Source organism: Balaenoptera physalus (assembly GCF_965194825.1).
Source record: "Balaenoptera physalus genome assembly, chromosome: 5".
Classification (NCBI taxonomy): domain Eukaryota; kingdom Metazoa; phylum Chordata; class Mammalia; order Artiodactyla; family Balaenopteridae; genus Balaenoptera; species Balaenoptera physalus.
The window spans coordinates 148,920,289-148,939,070 of NC_138884.1; the positions used below are offsets into that span (position 1 = coordinate 148,920,289).

General features: G+C 41.9%; 1 protein-coding gene across 15 annotated transcripts in view; it reads right to left on the reverse strand.

Moving 5' to 3' along the window:
• The window catches only part of ADD1 (adducin 1), a gene marked incomplete at its 3' end in the record, with an annotated part of 76,972 nt that overhangs the window by 30,619 nt on the left and 27,571 nt on the right, over window positions 1-18,782 (reverse strand). For all 15 annotated transcript variants that reach the window (XM_082464355.1, XM_082464342.1, XM_082464353.1 and 12 more), the window contains exons 2-4: window positions 10,732-10,946; window positions 7,254-7,416; window positions 914-1,065 (exon numbers count right to left, since the gene is read on the reverse strand). In XM_082464355.1, coding sequence (XP_082320481.1) covers window positions 914-1,065; window positions 7,254-7,416; window positions 10,732-10,926 — 510 coding nt within the window. In that variant the 5' untranslated portion in view covers window positions 10,927-10,946. The remainder of the gene's footprint in view (window positions 1-913; window positions 1,066-7,253; window positions 7,417-10,731; window positions 10,947-18,782) is intronic.

Sequence of the window (18,782 nt, forward strand, 5' to 3'; positions counted from 1 at the left end):
CACCACAATGAGAAGCCTGTGCACTGCAACCAAGAGTAGCCCCCGCTCGCCGCAACTAGAGACACCCTGAGCACAGCAACGAAGACCCAACGCAGCCAAAAATAAATAAATTTATTAAAAAACAAAAAAAGGGGGCTTCCCTGGTGGCGCAGTGCTTGAGAATCTGCCTGCCAATGCAGGGGACGCGGGTTCGAGCCCTGGTCGGGGAAGATCCCACATGCCGCGGAGCAGCTGGGCCCGTGGGCCACAACGGCTGAGCCTGCGCGTCTGGAGCCTGTGCTCCGCAACGGGAGAGGCCGCGACAGTGAGAGGCCCGTGCACTGCGATGGGGAGTGGCCCCCGCTCGCCACAGCTGGAGAAGGCCCTCACACAGAAACTAAGACCCAACACAGCCAAAAATAAAACAAATAAATTAAAAAACAAAAACAAAAAAAAAACATTAAAGAGGCATAGTCTCTAAATATAAACCTTTAAAAAAAAAACAAAAAACAAAAAAAGAATGAATTGAAGAAACTAGAGGTGCTGATAATGTTGAAAAATGGCTAAAACTGGAATATCTGAAGAAATAAGTATGAGAGAGAGAAGGCTTTGGTCAAAGTAGGAAAGAAAACATCTTCATTCTTGATTTTTTAGGCATAAAGAGAACTTTAGGAACCACCTATGATTTGGTAAACACTCATTTATTAGGTTAGCAAGCAAGCAAGAAGTTTTAAAGAACTACTGGTTCTCATAATTTTTAATTCAAACTGGCTAATTCTCAGATTATTATACTCTGCAGTCAGCAATCAGAAGGAAGGTGTTCCAAGATTTACTTCAGCTCAGCCAGATTCCCTCTTCCCCTAAATGAAAACAGGTGGTGCCAGACACATAATATTCCACTTCTCATTCAGTTACTACCCCATTTAATACTCACTGTGATGTGATTGTAGATAAGCTGAGACCATCCAAAGAGATCTGCTAGTCGGTAAAACGCTGCCAGTTTACACCGCAATAACTTCTCCCCTTTGTCATAGGCAATAGAATCAGATCCTCTAAGGTCATTCACAGGAGTCACCATACCAAGACCTGAAATAAAAAAAGAAACAAGACTCAAAGATTTAATACTTCTTGTCAAATGTAAATCAAATAACAGTTGAGATATTAAACATCCCACAATGGGCCATAAGGTAAGTCTTGAAAACGTCAAAGACTATTTCATAAAGACCAAGTTCCCCAACATTAATACAACTAAGGTAGAAGTCAATAACAGAAAGGTAATAAAATTTGTAGGATGCAGTAAAGCAAAACTTAGAAGGTAATTTACAGTATTAAACATACACATTATGGGGCTTCCCTGGTGGCGCAGTGGTTAAGAATCCACCTGCCAATGCAGGGGACACAGGTTCGAGTCCTGGTCTGGGAAGATCTCACATGCAGCGGAGCAACTAAGCCCGTGCGCCACAACTACTGAGCCTGTGCTCTAAAGCCCACGAGCCACAACTACTGAAGCCTGCGTGCCTAGAGCCTGTGCTCCGCAACAAGAGAAGCCACCACAATGAGAAGCCCACGCACCACAACAAAGAGTAGCCCCCGCTCACCGCAACTAGAGAAAACCTGCACGCAGCAACAAAGACCCAACGCAGTCAAAAATAATAAATAAATAAATACGTAAATAAATTTATTAAAAAAATAAAAAAAGAGGTGAGAGGAGCAGAGGGGAAGATGGGGCTGGGAACACGAGAAAAGAAAAGAAAAAAAGAGAAAACACCCAGATAAAAGCAAGGGAGGAGAATTAAATAAGCTGCCATATTTTTTAGCACTTCACAAAAACAACAGAAGAGGGAGCTCTAGAGTCAGGATTCCTGAACTAGACTCCTCCAGGAAAACTAATTCCATGTAAAATGAACAGAAAAATATCATCATCAAATACCACACAAAAATTATTCACAGAGGGCTTCCGTGGTGGTGCAGTGGTTAAGAATCCACCTGCCGATGCAGGGGACACGGGTCCGAGCCCTAGTCCGGGAAGATCCCACATGCTGAGGAGCAACTAAGCCCTTGCACCACAACTACTGAGCCTGTGCTCTAGAGCCCACGAGCCACAACTACTGGGCCCACGCGCCGCAATTACTGAAGCCCGCGTGCCTAGAGCCCGTGCTCCGCAACAAGAGAAGCCACGGCAATGAGAAGCCCACGCACCACAACGAAGACCCTATGCAGCCAAAAATAAATAAATAAATTAAATAAATAAATTTTAAAAATAAATTATTAAAAGAAAAAGGAGCAAAATCACATTCCTATGCATAACAAAAGCACACAAGAAAGACATATCCACAAAACAAATGAAAACTATAACCTATCATTTCATAAAAGATAAAGAAAGGCATTAATAATAAAAGATATGAAAAAATTTTAATATAATTAGAAAAATTCAGAAATGAGGTCTGGAATATAAAAGGAATTAGATATAAATGAAAAACAATTTTAAAAACAAATACTAAAAACAGCATAAAGGTGAAAGAGGAGAAAAACTTTTTAAATCATAAAGAAATGAAGAAAGTGATAAAAAGGACTTGAGAAAACGTGAGGGTTAAAGAAGTCAGACAAGGAAAATCCAACATGCGCATACCAGGAAACAAAAGCAAGGGAACAGAATGAATACTAAAAACCAATTCAAGAAAACACTCTGAAAATAAAAAAGATTTGGAAGGGCACATCATCTGAGAAAATTGCCTAGAAGGACGAACGAACACCAAGACATATTCTGGTAAAATTTCTGGACTCTAAAGAAAAACGAAAATAGTTTATGAGCATCAAGGAAAAGAAACCAAGTAACTTATATGGAAAGATTGTCTTCAAATTCTAAGAAAATGAATTACGCATTTAAGATACACAAAATAGGAAAATGTGAGCCAATGATTTTATACCCAAACTAAACCAAATTAACATTGACATATAAAGGCCACGACACAAGAACGCAGAAATCCTTTCCACAAGTGTTTTCTGGGAAATCTACTATAAAAGGAACTTCAGACAACCAAACTGACTAAAGGGGCACTGATACAAGGACTGGTGGTGAGCATTAAATATATATTTATTACAGAATTCAGTTATTAATTGTAACACAAAATGAACGTAAAAACAAGACCATAACATGTAATGGTTATATGCTCTGACAACAGAGAATATAACTATTTTAAAACATGAAGAGAGAACATATTATTGGTATAGGATTGATACTGTGTGTGGTATGTGGGAGAAAGCAAATGAGTTACTAAGTAATATTCTAGTTTTGTTATTCCTGGTGTCCTGGAGAACCAGAATTCTTGTTGTAGAAGAAAGAAAAACAAATGTTAGATAGAAGAGGTTAAGTAAAAACCCCTTAGACCTGAATTTTAATTGGAATTATAATTCCAATATATTTATAATTATACTTACAATTCCAATTTATCAATATAGTATACAAATCACAAGGTAATTTTTAAAAACAAATTTATTTATTTATTTGTTTATTTTTGGCTGCATTGGGTCTTCGTTGCTGTGCGCGGGCTTTCTCTAGTTGCAGTGAGCAGGGGCTACTCTTTGTTGCAGTGCACGGGCTTCTCACTGCGGTGGTTTCTCTTGTTGCGGAGCACGGGCTCTAGTTGCGCGGGCTTCAGTAGCCGTGGCTCGCGGGCTCTAGAGCGCAGGCTCAGTAGTTGTGGCGCACAGGCTTAGCTGCTCCGCGGCATGTGGGATCTTCCCAGACCAGGGCTTGAACCCGTGTCCCCTGCATTGGCAGGCGGATTCTTAGGAAACCTCCCAAAGGTAATTTATATTTCCTAGCTCTATCCACTAAAAAGGCCTAAAAAGAATAACTAACCAGTCAGTAGCAAACAGCATTCCTAGCACCCAGATTAAAATTTCATTTCTCACAAAAAGAAATCAAGGTTTCTTAGAGAAATGGCTGACTCCGGATGTGGGGCAGGAAATGTACAAGATGAGCCTAGAACATCTCCTGTGGGAGGTGGCTTGGAAGCTGTCAAAGACTACTAGGCTCAGGAGTCAACTTGGAGAGGTTCTCTTTCGTCAAAGGTGGGACAATGTGAGTAGTATCAAAAAGGATAACTGCAATGTTTTGAAACACATTAAATACATTTAATTCTCTGCAGGGACTTCCCTGGTGGCGCAGTGGTTAAGACTTTGTGCTCCCAATGCAGGGGGCCCGGGTTCGATCCCTGGTCCGGGAACTAGATCCCACATGCATGCTGCAACTAAGAGTTCTCATGCCACAAAACTAAGGAAGCCAGCGAGCCGTAACTAAGGAGCCCACAAGCTGCAATTAAGGAGCCCGCATACCACAACTATGGAGCCCATGTGCCGCAACTAAGGAGCCGGCGAGCCACAGGAGCCCTCGAGCCGCAACTAAGGAGCCTGTGAGCTGCAACTAAGGAGCCTGCCTGCTGCAACTAAGACCCGACACAACCAAATAAATAAATTTTTTTAAAAATCTATGCATTCAAAATAATATTAAAGAAATAGTAATTGGTCACTTTAGAAGATGACAGGAAACCAACTTCTCATTTTGAACGGTTACCTTCATACAAACCGTACCACGGGGTAAGCAAAAGAGCTGAGAGGAAGTTTCTTTTTGTGCGTGTGGGTTGAAGGCTGACTTCCAACAGATCTCAGCAACGAAGCTGCTCTGCTCCGTATGAAACCCTGACCAACAAGCAGGTCATCTATGAATGGTTTGGCACCAGCCTCCCTGCAATCATGCGTTGAGTGACAGAGAATGAGGCAGCCCCCTTTCTGGCCATGCCCCATTTCCCAGAGAAGTTTCTCTTTACAGAAATATTCTAACTAGTAAATACAGAAGAAGGAATGACAAAATTAAAATATCACCCTCTTGGAAGCTTTGTTAAATTAACGGACCTAGGCATTGAGCATCGATGGCCGCTACAGCACAAACGGCAACAAGCAGACTCATGCGCCTGCGGATAGAACGCGGTGCCACCTATGAAGCGAGCTTGCCAAAGAACAAAATCCAAATACAGCCAAGCTTCTAGACCCAGCTACCAAGTTACTGTAACTACAAAAGAAAAAAGAACATATGGGCACCATGGAGATGGAATCAGCAAAATTCAAGACTGTAGCAAACTCCACAGATCAACAAAACCCATTTCCTTTAAAGTGCGAGGAGAAAAAGAGAGATGGAGGGGCAACTTGGAGCTTTAAAAATGCTTAAGAGGCAGTAAGTAAAAAAAGACAAATACTAAACCATAATATTTAAGGATAACCATTCGGGTGATATAACTATAAAGAAAAGCAAGGCAGTGATACCATTCAAGTCAAGATGGTGATTCCTTTTAAGAGGGCAAGCAACTGATAAAACTTTATTTCTTAACCAGGGTGCTAGTTATAAAGGCGTTCACCTTAAACCATTCATAAGCTATATATCATTTTGTTCTATGCCATCTACATATGTTATATTCCACAACAAAGGTTAAAATTCACATTAAAATTTTTTATATTTAAGAAGTAAACTATTAGATACAATTAAAACAAGATTTTCTTCTTCCTTCTTTTTTTGGTGTGGCACTATTAAAATTTCCTTTATCTCTGACTAGAAAACAATATGTGAGTAAATATATTACATTGTCCTTTATTATCTAATTCATATAAATATCACTAGAATCCATTAAGAATCCATGTGAGAACTTCCCTGGTGGCGCAGCGGTTAAGAATCCGCCTGCTAATGCAGGGGACACGGGTTCGACCCCTGGTCCGAGAAGATCCCACATGCCATGGAGCTACTAAGCCGTGCGCCACAACTACTGAGCCTGCGCTCTAGAGCCCGTGGGCCACAACTACTGAACCCACACAACACAACTACTGAAGCCCATGCGCCTAGAGCCCGTGCTCTGCAACAAGAGAAGCCACCACAATGAGAAGCCCGTGCACTGCAACAAAGAGTAGCCCCCGCCGCTCACCGCAACTAGAGAAAGCCAGTGTGCAGCAACGAAGACCCAATGCAGCCAAAAATAATATAAATAAATAAATAAATAAATAAATGGAAACTTAGATTAAAAAAAAAAAAGAATCCATGTGAAAACATGAAAACCTAATGACTATCATTCGACTTCAGGATGGAAGTGTGAGCTAGTAAATTACATGTGATTTTTAACACTCTCTGGACATTAATGATACTATCATTCAGGTGAATGTCAATCAACTTCTAAGAATACCAGAGAACAGACAGGTAAATAGCACACGGCAGGTGATCTAAGGGAAACCAATACCTTAAGTTGGTCAGTCAGAAGCTGATTATCCAACTAGAAACATCAGAGATTGATCCAGGGCACAGTATACAATAGGTCAGATTAGCTGATGCTCAAGGTACCCTGGGCTCCACCTTGTCATGTTAATGTTTACAAATTCAACAGCCATGGCAAAGCGCCATCTCTGCACAACTAACTTTGCTAACTAACTTTGCTCACATTCACTCATCCAACATTTTTCTTCTGGCTTTCTTTTGGAATTTCTCTGTTTCTCATTCATTTGTAAACAGCAGTGAGGAATGGTGGATAAGAAATGTTGGCTTGGGGCTTCCCTGGTGGCGCAGTGGTTAAGAATCCGCCCGCCAATGCAGGGGACACGGGTTCGAGCCCTGGTCCGGGAAGATCCCACATGCCGCGGAGCAACTAAGCCCATGCACCACAACTACTGAGCCTGCACTCTAGAGACCGTGAGCCACAACTACTGAAGCCCGCGCGCCTAGAGCCCGTGCTCCGCAACAAGAGAAACCACCGCAATGAGACGCCCACGCACCACAACCAAGAGTAGCCCCCGCTCGCCACAACTAGAGAAAGCCCGCGTACAGCAACGGAGACCCAACACAGCCAAAAACTTAAAAAATAAAATGAAATAAATAAATTTATAAAAAAAAAAAAAGAAATGTTGGCTTGACTGAAATAAGTTCAGGCAAAATCAATGTGCTACTCCCCAAGCATTATTTCTGATTAGTTTTTTTTTAATTCATAAAGGGTCTGAGAAGCCACATAAAAAGTTACCTGCCTGAGAAATAACAGAGTCTCACTGGCTCATAAAAAAGGAGCCCTCTATAGTCAAGACATTTTTAGGCCTATCTTTTACTATAACTAAAACTCAATTTTTAAAAAAAACTCAATTCTACGTATTACATAGTGTGCGCTCATCTATTTCACATTGGAAAATGTTAGGAAATTTTACCCGGAAAATGATGGAGAATGTATACCAAGTCAGGAACTACTCACTCATGTTTAAGGCAGCCATCCCTCCTTGCGGAGCTGCCGGGTAGACATTCGGTACATTCGTGGTCATGAAATCTGCAATCTGCTGTAATGCCAATAGGCCTGTGGGATTCTTCCCCTTCTTAAATTGTTCCTGTATCATTGATTCCAATTCTTCACAGAAAGCCTAATAAAAGGCAAATTAAAACAATGAGATACTGCTTCTTTTCTGTTCCTTGGGAAGGCAGGGGTAACTATCACATAGACCAATTTTCTGTTTGTTTTCATCCAGTGCTGGAAAGGCAAATGGATAGTCTCATATATCACTACCTGGAGCATAAGTAAGTACACTCTTTCTGGACAGTAATTTAACAAGATAAAAGCTTACAAATTTGAACAGGCATCCTATTCCTAGGAATCTTTTCTAAGGAACTAATCACAGATGTGCTCAAAGACTTATTCATAAGGATGCTCATTCCAGCATTACCAATAAAAGGGAAAACAGGTAACAGTCTACATTTTAAACAGTAGGGACTGATTAAATACCCTGAGTCACCTTACAACACCTGACACTGCTCTAGGCACTGAGGACACATAGGAAGAAAACGGCTTTGCCATCAGGAACTTAAAACTTAGTAAGGAAAACACAAAAAGAAAAAACCCACTGTACAAAGGACCCTCTGTCTCAACAGCATGCCAGATGACCTATATGTACAGTACGGAGCTGCGCTTGGCAACGACCAGTGAGTGAGGCCTGGAGCCACCCAACTGGACCCCAGACTCTTTCCTCAACAGCAGTCACCAGCCAATGACCTTGCCTGTTTGCATGGTCCTAACTCCGGATGGTTAAATAGCCACACCCTCCCCTCTCAGCTCCCTGATCGCCTCTCCTCCGACGACCGTGTCATCCAATTCACCCAGGCCTCCTATTTCCATGGTCATGCCCTAGAGACCTGCTCACTTCTAGTAACTGGGCCCCTCTTCAGTCTCAGAGCCAAGCACGTGCTCTCCAAACACCCTCTCCTAGTGTCCAGCTCACCCTCTCTTCAACCCCGTCTTGATCCTAAGACCTTATCACCATCCCATACCTTCCCTGTGTCCTGACCTCTCTCACTCAGCTTAGGCCCTTGGTTTAAAACTATAGCCATTCCCTTGCTTACAACTCTCTACCATTTCATGTGGCAAAATCCCAACCCCAGGTTAAGTTCAACTCTTCACACCCTTTCTATTCACGCTGCTGAAAGTGGCTGGGGGACAAAAACGAAGACCGTACCGCACTGTCTCACTGTAAATCCATGACCACTGACCTGAGTGCACCCTTGACATTAACCCAGGGATCATTCTCGACTTTTCTTGCCCATTCCCTCGCCTACTCTTCATGCCTTCTCTACACCACTCCCTGTGCCCATTCTAAGCAGATGCCTCCACTTGTTATTCCACTGAGAACAGAGAATCAGTCTGAAGGAAACTTCCACAGGTTCCCTCTCACATCTCCCAACTGTCAGCATCTGTACACACAGGGTGGGCCTTCTCACTCCTTACTGCAGTTGAACGATCCACGCTCCTAAAACCAAAAAACCAGCACCGGGTACATTCTACTCAGTAAAGCCCAGGCCTTACCAGTCTTTCCTCTAGGGTCCTTTCTCTGTTCCCAGACCCCACAGTGCATGTGGGTCAGTAACATTTTGATGCTGACTCTGTTCTTTTTTTTTTTTTTTTTTTTTATTTTTATTTTATTGCTGTGTTGAGTCTCCGTTTCTGTGCGAGGGCTTTCTCTAGTTGCGGCAAGTGGGGGCCACTCTTCATCGCGGTGCGCGGGCCTCTCACCATCGCGGCCTCTCTTGTTGCGGAGCACAGGCTCCAGACGTGCAGGCTCAGTAATTGTGACTCACGGGCCCAGTTGCTCCGTGGCATGTGGGATCCTCCCAGACCAGGGCTCGAACCCGTGTCCCCTGCATTGGCAGGCAGATTCTCAACCACTGTGCCACCAGGGAAGCCCCTGACTCTGTTCTTGACCCCTGTGGGTAGGGACGTGGCATCCCCAGTGCCCCCAGCACAGTGCCTGGCACATACTTGGTACTGGAAGTTTAGCTTCTTCACTCTATCCTTAGTGACTTTCACTTGGTTTCTTATTACTTTTACACAGGAAAACTGCTCAAGCCAAGTCTAGATGTTATCCTGATTCTTTTTTTTTTCCCTCTCACCTCTTCCCCCCCATCCATCAGCCAGTCCTATTTATTCCACCTTCAAAATAGAACACAAATGAGTTTACCTTTCTCCACCTCTACCACCACCACTCTGGCCCAAGCTACCACTACCTCTTGCCTGGAAGTCAGCTTACTCTCTTGCCCTCTACGGTGCTCTCTGTATACCAACCGAGAATGAGTTACTCAAAGACTGCAGCGTGCCGTTCCCGTCTGCACCGTACCCTGAGCTGGGCTGACACAGCCTCTGACACAGCAACTGCCCCCTCCTCCCTCTCCAACCTCACTGCACCCCGCACTCCCACTTCCTATGCCCAGACCACACTGGCTGCCCTTGGACTCTGCAAGCTCGTTCCTGTCCTGAGAATTTCATGTCTGCTTCTCCCCCATCGCTGCACGGCCAGCTCCTTCCTGTCGTTCAGAGTTCAGGTCAAATCCTCCTCACTCAGAGAGGGCTGTTCTACTCAGTCACACTCAATCTAATCATCCAGCTACTTCCTGCACTGTGCTTCTATTTGTTGCTCCTTGGTTATCTCCTTCGACTAGAACGTAAAGTCTGAGACTTGATCTGGGCGCTTACACAGGTGTTATACATATGTCAAAATTCATCAAGCTGTGTACTTAAGACTTGTGTACTTTACTGTAAGTTATATTATGAGGAATAATATATGAATAATAATAACAACTAAACAAATAAGCTTTGTATGCTAAGTACCCAGTTCCTTGCAGATAGAGATGATCAACATTTAAAAAAATAACTCAAATGAATTATCTGCCAAGTGACACCCCAAAATATTAAGGAAATAAAACAAGAGCAGATTAAAAGGATAAAAAGAATGAAGCACACACAAAGGCAGCAGCATCAACATGAAAACAGCACTACTTTACCTAAAGATGCAAACAGAAGACAGGTGGGCGTGATTGTGGTTCAAATGCCGACCACAACTAAAGGTAAAATCAATCAACAATCAGGTGTTGCTGAGACCTACTAAATGCCCAGCACCAAGCTAGGTGTTTTGGAGGAAAGAGTAATTTTTAAATGGTCTCAATATATAAAGACTCTCTGGCAAAGCAGTGAGAGAGTGAAAAGGAGAAATGAACACCTCCTATCCTTTATGATAGTGAAGATTTTTCATTTGTGTGTCTGATAACTTGAACTAAACTGAACTCTTTAACAGCCATACACTTATATATACAAGGCACTGACAACACTGACTATGACACATGCAACAGAGCGCAAGAGCTGAAGTAGTGGAAGAAGGAAGAGGGCACTTGGTCAGAGACAAAGCTTCTCTTACGGGGCTTTGCAGAATCATGGACACCCTCTTCTTTTGCTCCATCATGTTGAAGTCCTGGCGAAGGTCTGGTGCCATGTTCCTCTCTCGCAAGTATTCTGGATTGTTCTCATCCACTCTGTCGAAATACCTCTCTTTGTGAGGGGCTGTGGTCGGGGGTGGTGAGGTCACCACTGCAGCCCGAGTATCACCATTCATTGCACAATCTTTCCAGGTTCCTACAGAATCAAAACAAAAGGCAGTATTGTTTTCGAATCAATGTCCAGTAGCATTTCATAATGAGAACATCAGCCTGATAAATACAATCTCCAGCATGAGGATGCCCTGACTGACTGACCAGTCAGAGCCATGACGTGTGATGCTTCTTTGTGGCTTCTGAGGCACGTGGCTGATCTGCCATTGCCCACCCTTCCACCAACCAAGGGCAGTTTTTGTCCTTGCCACTGTTCTTCAGCAGACAACAGGAAAACAATCTAACAAAGCTAGTATATCCTCTGACAAACTGAAAAAATATAATTAGATATGAAAATTTTGACCACAAGATAGTTTAAAGTCATCATACTGTCCCAAACAGACAGGATCTTCTAAAAGCAGCAGAGTTCATTTCTGGAGAAATTTGATTCATGATATTGTCCCCAAAAAGGACTGGTGGCAACTCTGCAAAGGATTCGCCACACAGGTCAAAGGAGAGAAGCCGCTCACACATCTGTATTCATGCAAATGGGAAATGCTCTTCATCAACATCACCTTCTTGGTTCAAAGAACAATAATAGTAGGCTCTGAAAATGTCAGCATGTCCTTGAGTTTGTGAATAACCTGAAAAGATGCCCAAATGGCTCAAATTTAAACGTCTGCTAATATGGCTACTTACTTTACAGTCTTTTTAAAAAAAAAACACTTATTTATTTATTTGGCTGCGCCAGGTCTTGGTTGCAACATGCGGCATCTTTGTTGCGGCGTGCGGGATCTTTAGTTGCAGCATGGGGGAATCTTTTAGTTGCGGCATGGGGGATCTTTTAGTTGCGGCATGCAGGATCTAGTTCCCTGACCAGGGACTGAACCCAGGCCCCCTGCATGGGGAGCTCGAAGTCTTAACCACTGGACCACCAGGGAAGTCCCACTTTACACTCTTCTTAATCCCAATCTTTTATTTGAAATGCTGTTTGAACACACTAAATTATATTCACCTTTTAACTATAAATCTCTAAATAGCACCTTTACTAATCATACAAATAGTTCATTCTGCTTTTGTAACCCACTGAATGACAGCTTTAACAATATATATATGCAGTGTTTACTGAGCATCTTTTACGTGCAGTCACTGTGCTGGGCACAAAATTAATCAGATGCAGTCCTCACTTTGAGGAAGCTGGACTCACAGTCCAGAAGTGGAGACAGACTCACTGAGGAAGGCAGTGGTGCTGATCTGGAAGTCATCAGCACAGAGGTGGGGGCAGGAGAGGAGAGGAAACTGGCCAGCAGAAGCATGTAAGTTGAGAAGAGGGAGCAGGACCAGCGCCCAGAACCGTTTTTGCCATACAGCTGGTATGTAACTACAAAATCTTGAATAAATTAAGAACAAGAAGGAAAGGATAAAGACACAAGATGAGAAATAGTCTCAGAACCCACAGGCAGAGAGTTTTAATGGCGAGTGAGTGAACAACAGTTCCTCAAGCCACAGAGGATAAGCAACGTAGGGATTTAAAAAGAGGTGATTAAATTAGCAACTAAAAAAGTAAATGGTGCTCCTTCTTACACTGTGTACAAAAATTCAGTCCAAACAGAACACAGACCTAAATGTAACAGCAAAAACTATAGAATACTTACAAGAAAGTCAAGGAGTGAACCTAAGAGACCCTGGTTTAGGCAAAGTCTTATATGACACCAAAAGGATAGCAACAAAAGAAAAAAGATAAACTGGACTTCCTAAAAATTAAAAACATTTGTGCTTCAAAGGATACATAAAAAAGTGAAAAGACAACACATAAAATGGAAAAAAATTTACAAATCATATAACTGAGAAAAGATTTACATCCAGAATATACGACTTAATTAAAATAACAATTAAAAAACTTGAAAGTCATCAAGTCACCTCAGTAGATGCCACATAGAACAGAACTGCCCAGTTGAGCCTTGCCTAAATTCCTGACCCACAAAATCATGAAATATGAATAATAAAATAATTATTTTAAGCTGCAAAGTCCTGGGATGGTTTGTTATGCTGCAACAGATATCTAAAATAACGTTTGTAATAAGGGGAAGGAGAATGAAAGCAGCCAGAATTGTATGCTAGACATTGTTCTTTACCTGTATTTGATCCTCTCACCTCCCCTGTTTGTCAATATACTATTGTTTTCCTCACTTTACAGATAAGGGAACTTAGGTCACCCAGCTAGGAAGTTAACATGGCTGGGATTCTAATGCAGCCCTCCTGGATGCAGAACTCCTGTTCTTAACCTCTAAGCTATGTTGTAAATGATGATGATGGTGACAGTGAGAGGAAACAATGTTCCCAAAGGGATGGGAAGGGATGGAATTGAGGGCATAGATGCCTTGAACAGGAGGATCCAACCAGGAATCTGGGGCTGGCATTATTAGCTTTTTAGTGTGCATATGAATCGCCTAAGAATCATGTTAAGATACAAATTCATATCCAGTAGGTCTGAGATGGGGCCTGAGATCCTGCATGTCTCACGAGCTCCCAAGTGATACCAATGCCACTGGACTCAAACAGCAATTTGAATAGTAAGGCTTTAAAGAATAGTTTATTAAAAATATATATTTTGTGGTACCAACAGCCAAAGAATCAGTTGAACATTTTTTTAAAGAAAAAGATTGATTTGGATATTGCTTTTCTGAAATCTAAAGATATGATAGAAGTAAGAGCATACTTGAAGTGACACTATTTCAAGGACTTAAAGACAAAGCTTAAAGACAAAGTATGAAAACAATCAGTGACTAAAAGGCAATAAAACAGAATAAGTGAACCAATGACCTAAACGTAGTCTTTAAAACTTACCCTTCTCTGAACATATCCTTTAAGATGTTTAGTGTCATCTGTTTACTTTAACCTAGTTTGTTCTAAAAGAAGGACCCAAAGAACAAAACATTATTAATGGCTGTCTGACATTTCTTCATTAGATATAAATGAACCTGACCATTCTGAGCCAATGATAAAAATGTTCCACTTCAGCATTTCAAAAAAACAAAAAAGGGACTCCCTGACGGTCCAGTGGTTAAGACTCCACTCTTCCACTGCAGGGGGCCCAGGTTCAATCCCTGGCTGGGGACCTGCATGCCATGCGGTGCGGCCAAAAATTAAAAAAAAAAAAAAAAAAGACAAAAGGATATACAGTATTATGAGTTCTCTATTATCAAATGAGTCCTAATTTTAAGCCATTTTCATCAGTAAATAAGGACACAGGGGAACATTTTAGAGGCAACTATAGCTGCTTCCTGGTTCCCAGAGCTGACTGAAAGAAAAGAATCTTTGTAAAACCAACATGCTGATGATAAGGCAGAGATTGCTCTCATTTTATTACAAATTGCCATGTGAATGGGAGAAGATAAAGACTGAAGACCAGATATGCATGTGGTCTTCCTTCAATAAGGAAGTCTATAAACTTAAAGTATACATATTCTGAGCCCAATAACCAAGAATAAACATAATTCCAACTTTTAAAGTACAAAACCTGTACTTGGGGACTTCCTTGGTGGCACGGCGGCTAGGACTCTGCCCTCCCAATGCATGGGCCCGGGTTCGATCCCTGCCCAGGGAACTAGATCCCACGTGCGTGCCACAACTAAGAGTTTGCATGCCACAACTAAGGAGCCCGTGTACACAACTAAGGAACCTGCCTGCCACAACTAAAAGACCCAGCGCAACCAAATAAATAAAGAGAGAGAGAGAGACACTCTTTAAAAAACAAAAGCCTGTACTTGGTTTTTGTCAATTACGGCTTCAGGTTTCACTGATGTCGTTTTTAAGTGTGTGTTAAGACAGCAAATTTTTCTAGGAAGATCTCTACAAAGAAGTCATTACTTAATCCAGATTTTTAAAGAAGAAATGGAAAAAATACAGATGCAAAAAAAACTTCCTGCAACATTATTTAGAATAATTTTAAAATAAAATAATTTAAAAAGTAAGATCAACATCCAACAATACATGAATGGCTATAGCATAATCTGCTCAATACAGTATTATGAAACTATGAATATTCTTTAGCATAATACACGAGACTATAACATGTTTAAGTGAAAAACTATATATTTCCTATTCTATTATATAAAGTTATCAATATTATCACTGTAGTCACATATAGACAAGATGATATAATGGCAAATAAGCTGTATTAAAGTTGAATAAATTGATTCAAGAGAAGTAGGGATTAATGTTCCTCTATCTCAATATTCCATAAAGTTGCTATAATTTAACCTGTGTAAAAATTTTAAGATTTCACTAAACTTAAAATGTTGATACTGAAATCAATGAAATCTCTGGGAATAATACTTTCAAATAAACAAACATACACACCCAGCAGAACCCAAAAGTCTGGCTGAGCCATGACAAACAAGCTTGGCCTGCCCAGGTGACATCTCGCATTCACCCACTTTTCTCTACCTCCACCACATCACTCTAATCTAGATAATTACCACTCACCTCCTGGACACACAGTAGCCTCCTAATTAGTTTCTCCACTTCCAGTCTCCTAGCAACCCCCACACCGATCCATTTTTCACATTGAGGCCAGAGAGAGTTTCAAAATATAAGTCAGATCATGTCATTCATTCCCCTGCTTAAAACCCGACAGGTAATAGGAGGATCTCTGCCAGATCCTGATTCAAGTAAACTGTAAAATAAAAATCTAAAAATGGCATTCGAGACAATTAGAAATTTGAACACTAACTGGACTTGGATGGCATTAAGGAATTACTGTTAAAAATTTTAGGTGTGATATTATTATGGTTATATTAGATACATACAGAAATATTTATGGATGAAATAACATGACATCTGGAATTTGCCTAAAACTTATACGGGGTCGAGGGAGAGTAAGAGTTACACAAAATAAACAAGACTGGCCATGAGTTAGTAACTGCTGAAGCTGGATGAAGGATAAAGCAGGGTTCATTATACTGTTCTATTTCGTGTGTGTCTGAAATGCTCCATAATTTTCCTTGTTCACAGAATAAAGTGCCTCCAGACCTTTCATAAGCTGGTCTCTGTCTGCCTTCAGATGAACAAATTTCAGCATGTTCTTTCAGACAGATATGACTGATATTGGGATGAAAGGATATTTTAAGATTAACCTCCCCTTTCTACTAACACCACAGAAAATACCACTCTGCCTAGAATGTTATTTATTCTGGAAATAACAAAAAGCATGCCCTGGAATATTCTTTCTTAGCAAAGGTATTCCAGTCCCAGGACAATGCACCCTCACTAACATGTAACTAAACCTCAGATCAGAAACCAGACAAATTTTTGTTTCTCTAACACATCTAATGAGCTAATTCTAAAGCTTTGGGAGCAGATTCAATTATTTCTTGGCATCTCCCTTCTGGCACAGACATTCTGCTAACTATTCCATTCACATGATTTACTTTTGAATCCCTAAAAACAGAACACTCAAACCAAAGGCTGAAACAAGAAGGTGGCCGTTAACAAAATTCTCTGGGTCAGGCGAATGCTGAAGAACTAGAGGGTCTTCTCCATTTCTAAATGTTCTTCAAACAATCTCAGAGAGCATAAAGACTGCCAGGTGATAATGAGCTATCACGCCATGGAAAATAAACCAGGAGGTATCAAACATGCTCATACGGTAATAAAAGTGGCAGCCTCTGCTGGTGTCCCTGGCCACCTCACAGCCAACTCCAGACAGCCTTTGGTACCGTCAATAGGAAAACAAGGTAAGAGGCGACCTCTGCAGTATCTTCCTCTATTTCTATAACTCCAGGTACTTAATATATCTCCACCAGAGCCACTTTCCACATCATGTGCAAGGCAGCAGAGATAAAAAGTTACAAAATGAGTAGGAGGCCACAGACAAATAAATGTAATCAAATACTCTTGGTGCCATGAGAGAAATCTACTTACATATCAGCAGGCCAAAAGTGTCCAGGGGGAGGTAGAAAAAGCAGAGAGAGGATATTATGGGTTGAACTGTACGCCCCCAAATTCATGTTAAAGCCTTAACTCCCAGCACCTCAGAATGTGACCTTATCTGGAAATAGGGTCACTGCAGATGTAATTAGTTAAGATGATGTCATACTGGAGCAGGGTGGGCCCCTAATCCAATATGACTGGTGTCCTCATACAAACGGGGCATTTGGACGCAGACAAGACTACAGGGAGAGGCCATGTGAAGGTGAAGGTAGAGATGAGCTGAGGTGAAGCATCTACAAGCCAAGGAACACCAAAGATTGCCAGCAAACCAGCAGCCAGGGGAGCGGCCTGGAACAGAGGCTCCCTCACAGCCTCAGAAGGAACCGGCCCTGCTGACACCCTGATCTTGCTCTTCTGGTCTCCAGAACTGAGACGATAAACTTCTGCTGTTCAAGCCGCCCAGTCTGTGGTACTTCGTCATGGCAGCCCTGGGACACTGATGGAGCGGGCTGCCCCAGGACACTGATGGAAAGCTTCACAGAAGTGATGCTTTTAGAGCTAAGCAGGTGCTTCCAGGTTGGCTTGGGGCAGGTGGCAGTCACCTGGTGAATGAACATCTCTGGGAGGGCTCCGTAAGGTTTGCACCCAGAATGAAACGGCACCATCAGGCCACACTTAATTAAACAGAAGGTGGTCTCACCAAAAAAAAAAGCGCAGCTAGGGGAGGTGACGGATATGTTAAATAACTGGACTGTGGGACTCATTTCACAATGTATACACATATCAAATCATCACGTTGTGCCCTTTAAACATATTACAATTTTATTTTTCAATTATACCTCAATAAAGCCAGAAAAAAGCTGAAAAAATAGAGTGACGCCTTTGCTGGGAAGAGTGACAAGATTCTCTGCAAGCTTGGCAGAGCTAACGGTGACGGCCAAGCCTCGGCAGAGGGCTGGGAACAGCGCTGCAGAGACAGCCCACACCCTGTCCAGCGCCTCAGGTAGGAAAGTGGAAGAGACAAGGAAGCCCCCGCCGAATCCATTACAAATTCTCAGAAACCTTCAATTGTGGAAGGGGTGCCCAGCCAGTCAATGAAAGGGGAGTCTCTAAATCTCCTGACAAAGGAGCCCAACACTGAGCCGTCTCCCAAATAAAACAGAATACAACCACAATGAGTTACAACCCTCACTGCCAACATTACTAGCCTAGTTCTCCACCTCCCCTAAAGGACAAACACCTACCTTACGTTTAAGATTCCTCTTCACAGCTTCGGGCTGAGTGTGCCCTGCTCAGGACTCACAGCTCAGTAAAAGCCTTTAATTACTCTGATCGGATCATTTCTATTCCTGTGTCTCCAGATGTTCTCTTGCAGATGAAACTGCTCAAAAGTTCCCTTTAAGATAAGCACTGCTTACTAAGTGATAATTACTGATCTAAAGCTCATCTTTTACATGTTTTAACTCATTTTTCCGAAGGATAAGGAAACTGAGGCACAAAGCAGTTAAGAGCCTGCAGTGGGGTTGCTAGGATCTGAACCCAGGCTGCCCAGCTCCAGAGCACCTGCTCTTAACTCTGCCACACACTACCTCTCACCATCGTATGTCCAGGAAGCTCAAATTAGAAAGGAAAGAAAGAAAAAAAAAAAAGAGGTAAAATTGAATCAAAGCAGTGCTTCCTAGCCTTGTCGTCTGCTCTTATGCTCCTCTCATTGAGGAATTATACGGGTGGGTCCTCTTGCTTCCTCTCTCCTTTAGGATGAATGATTTGTTAACAGATTCCCAGCCTGAATCGTCCACATTTTATTACGTTTTTATATAGTTATATAGCAGCTGTTGTTTTTCTTTTACTATAGCACTTAATCAATCTTCTGGTGTATTATTACAGAGATTCCAGTTACTTGCTTAAGGTTACACAGCCATAGTGGAGAAGCAAGAATCTGAAATTA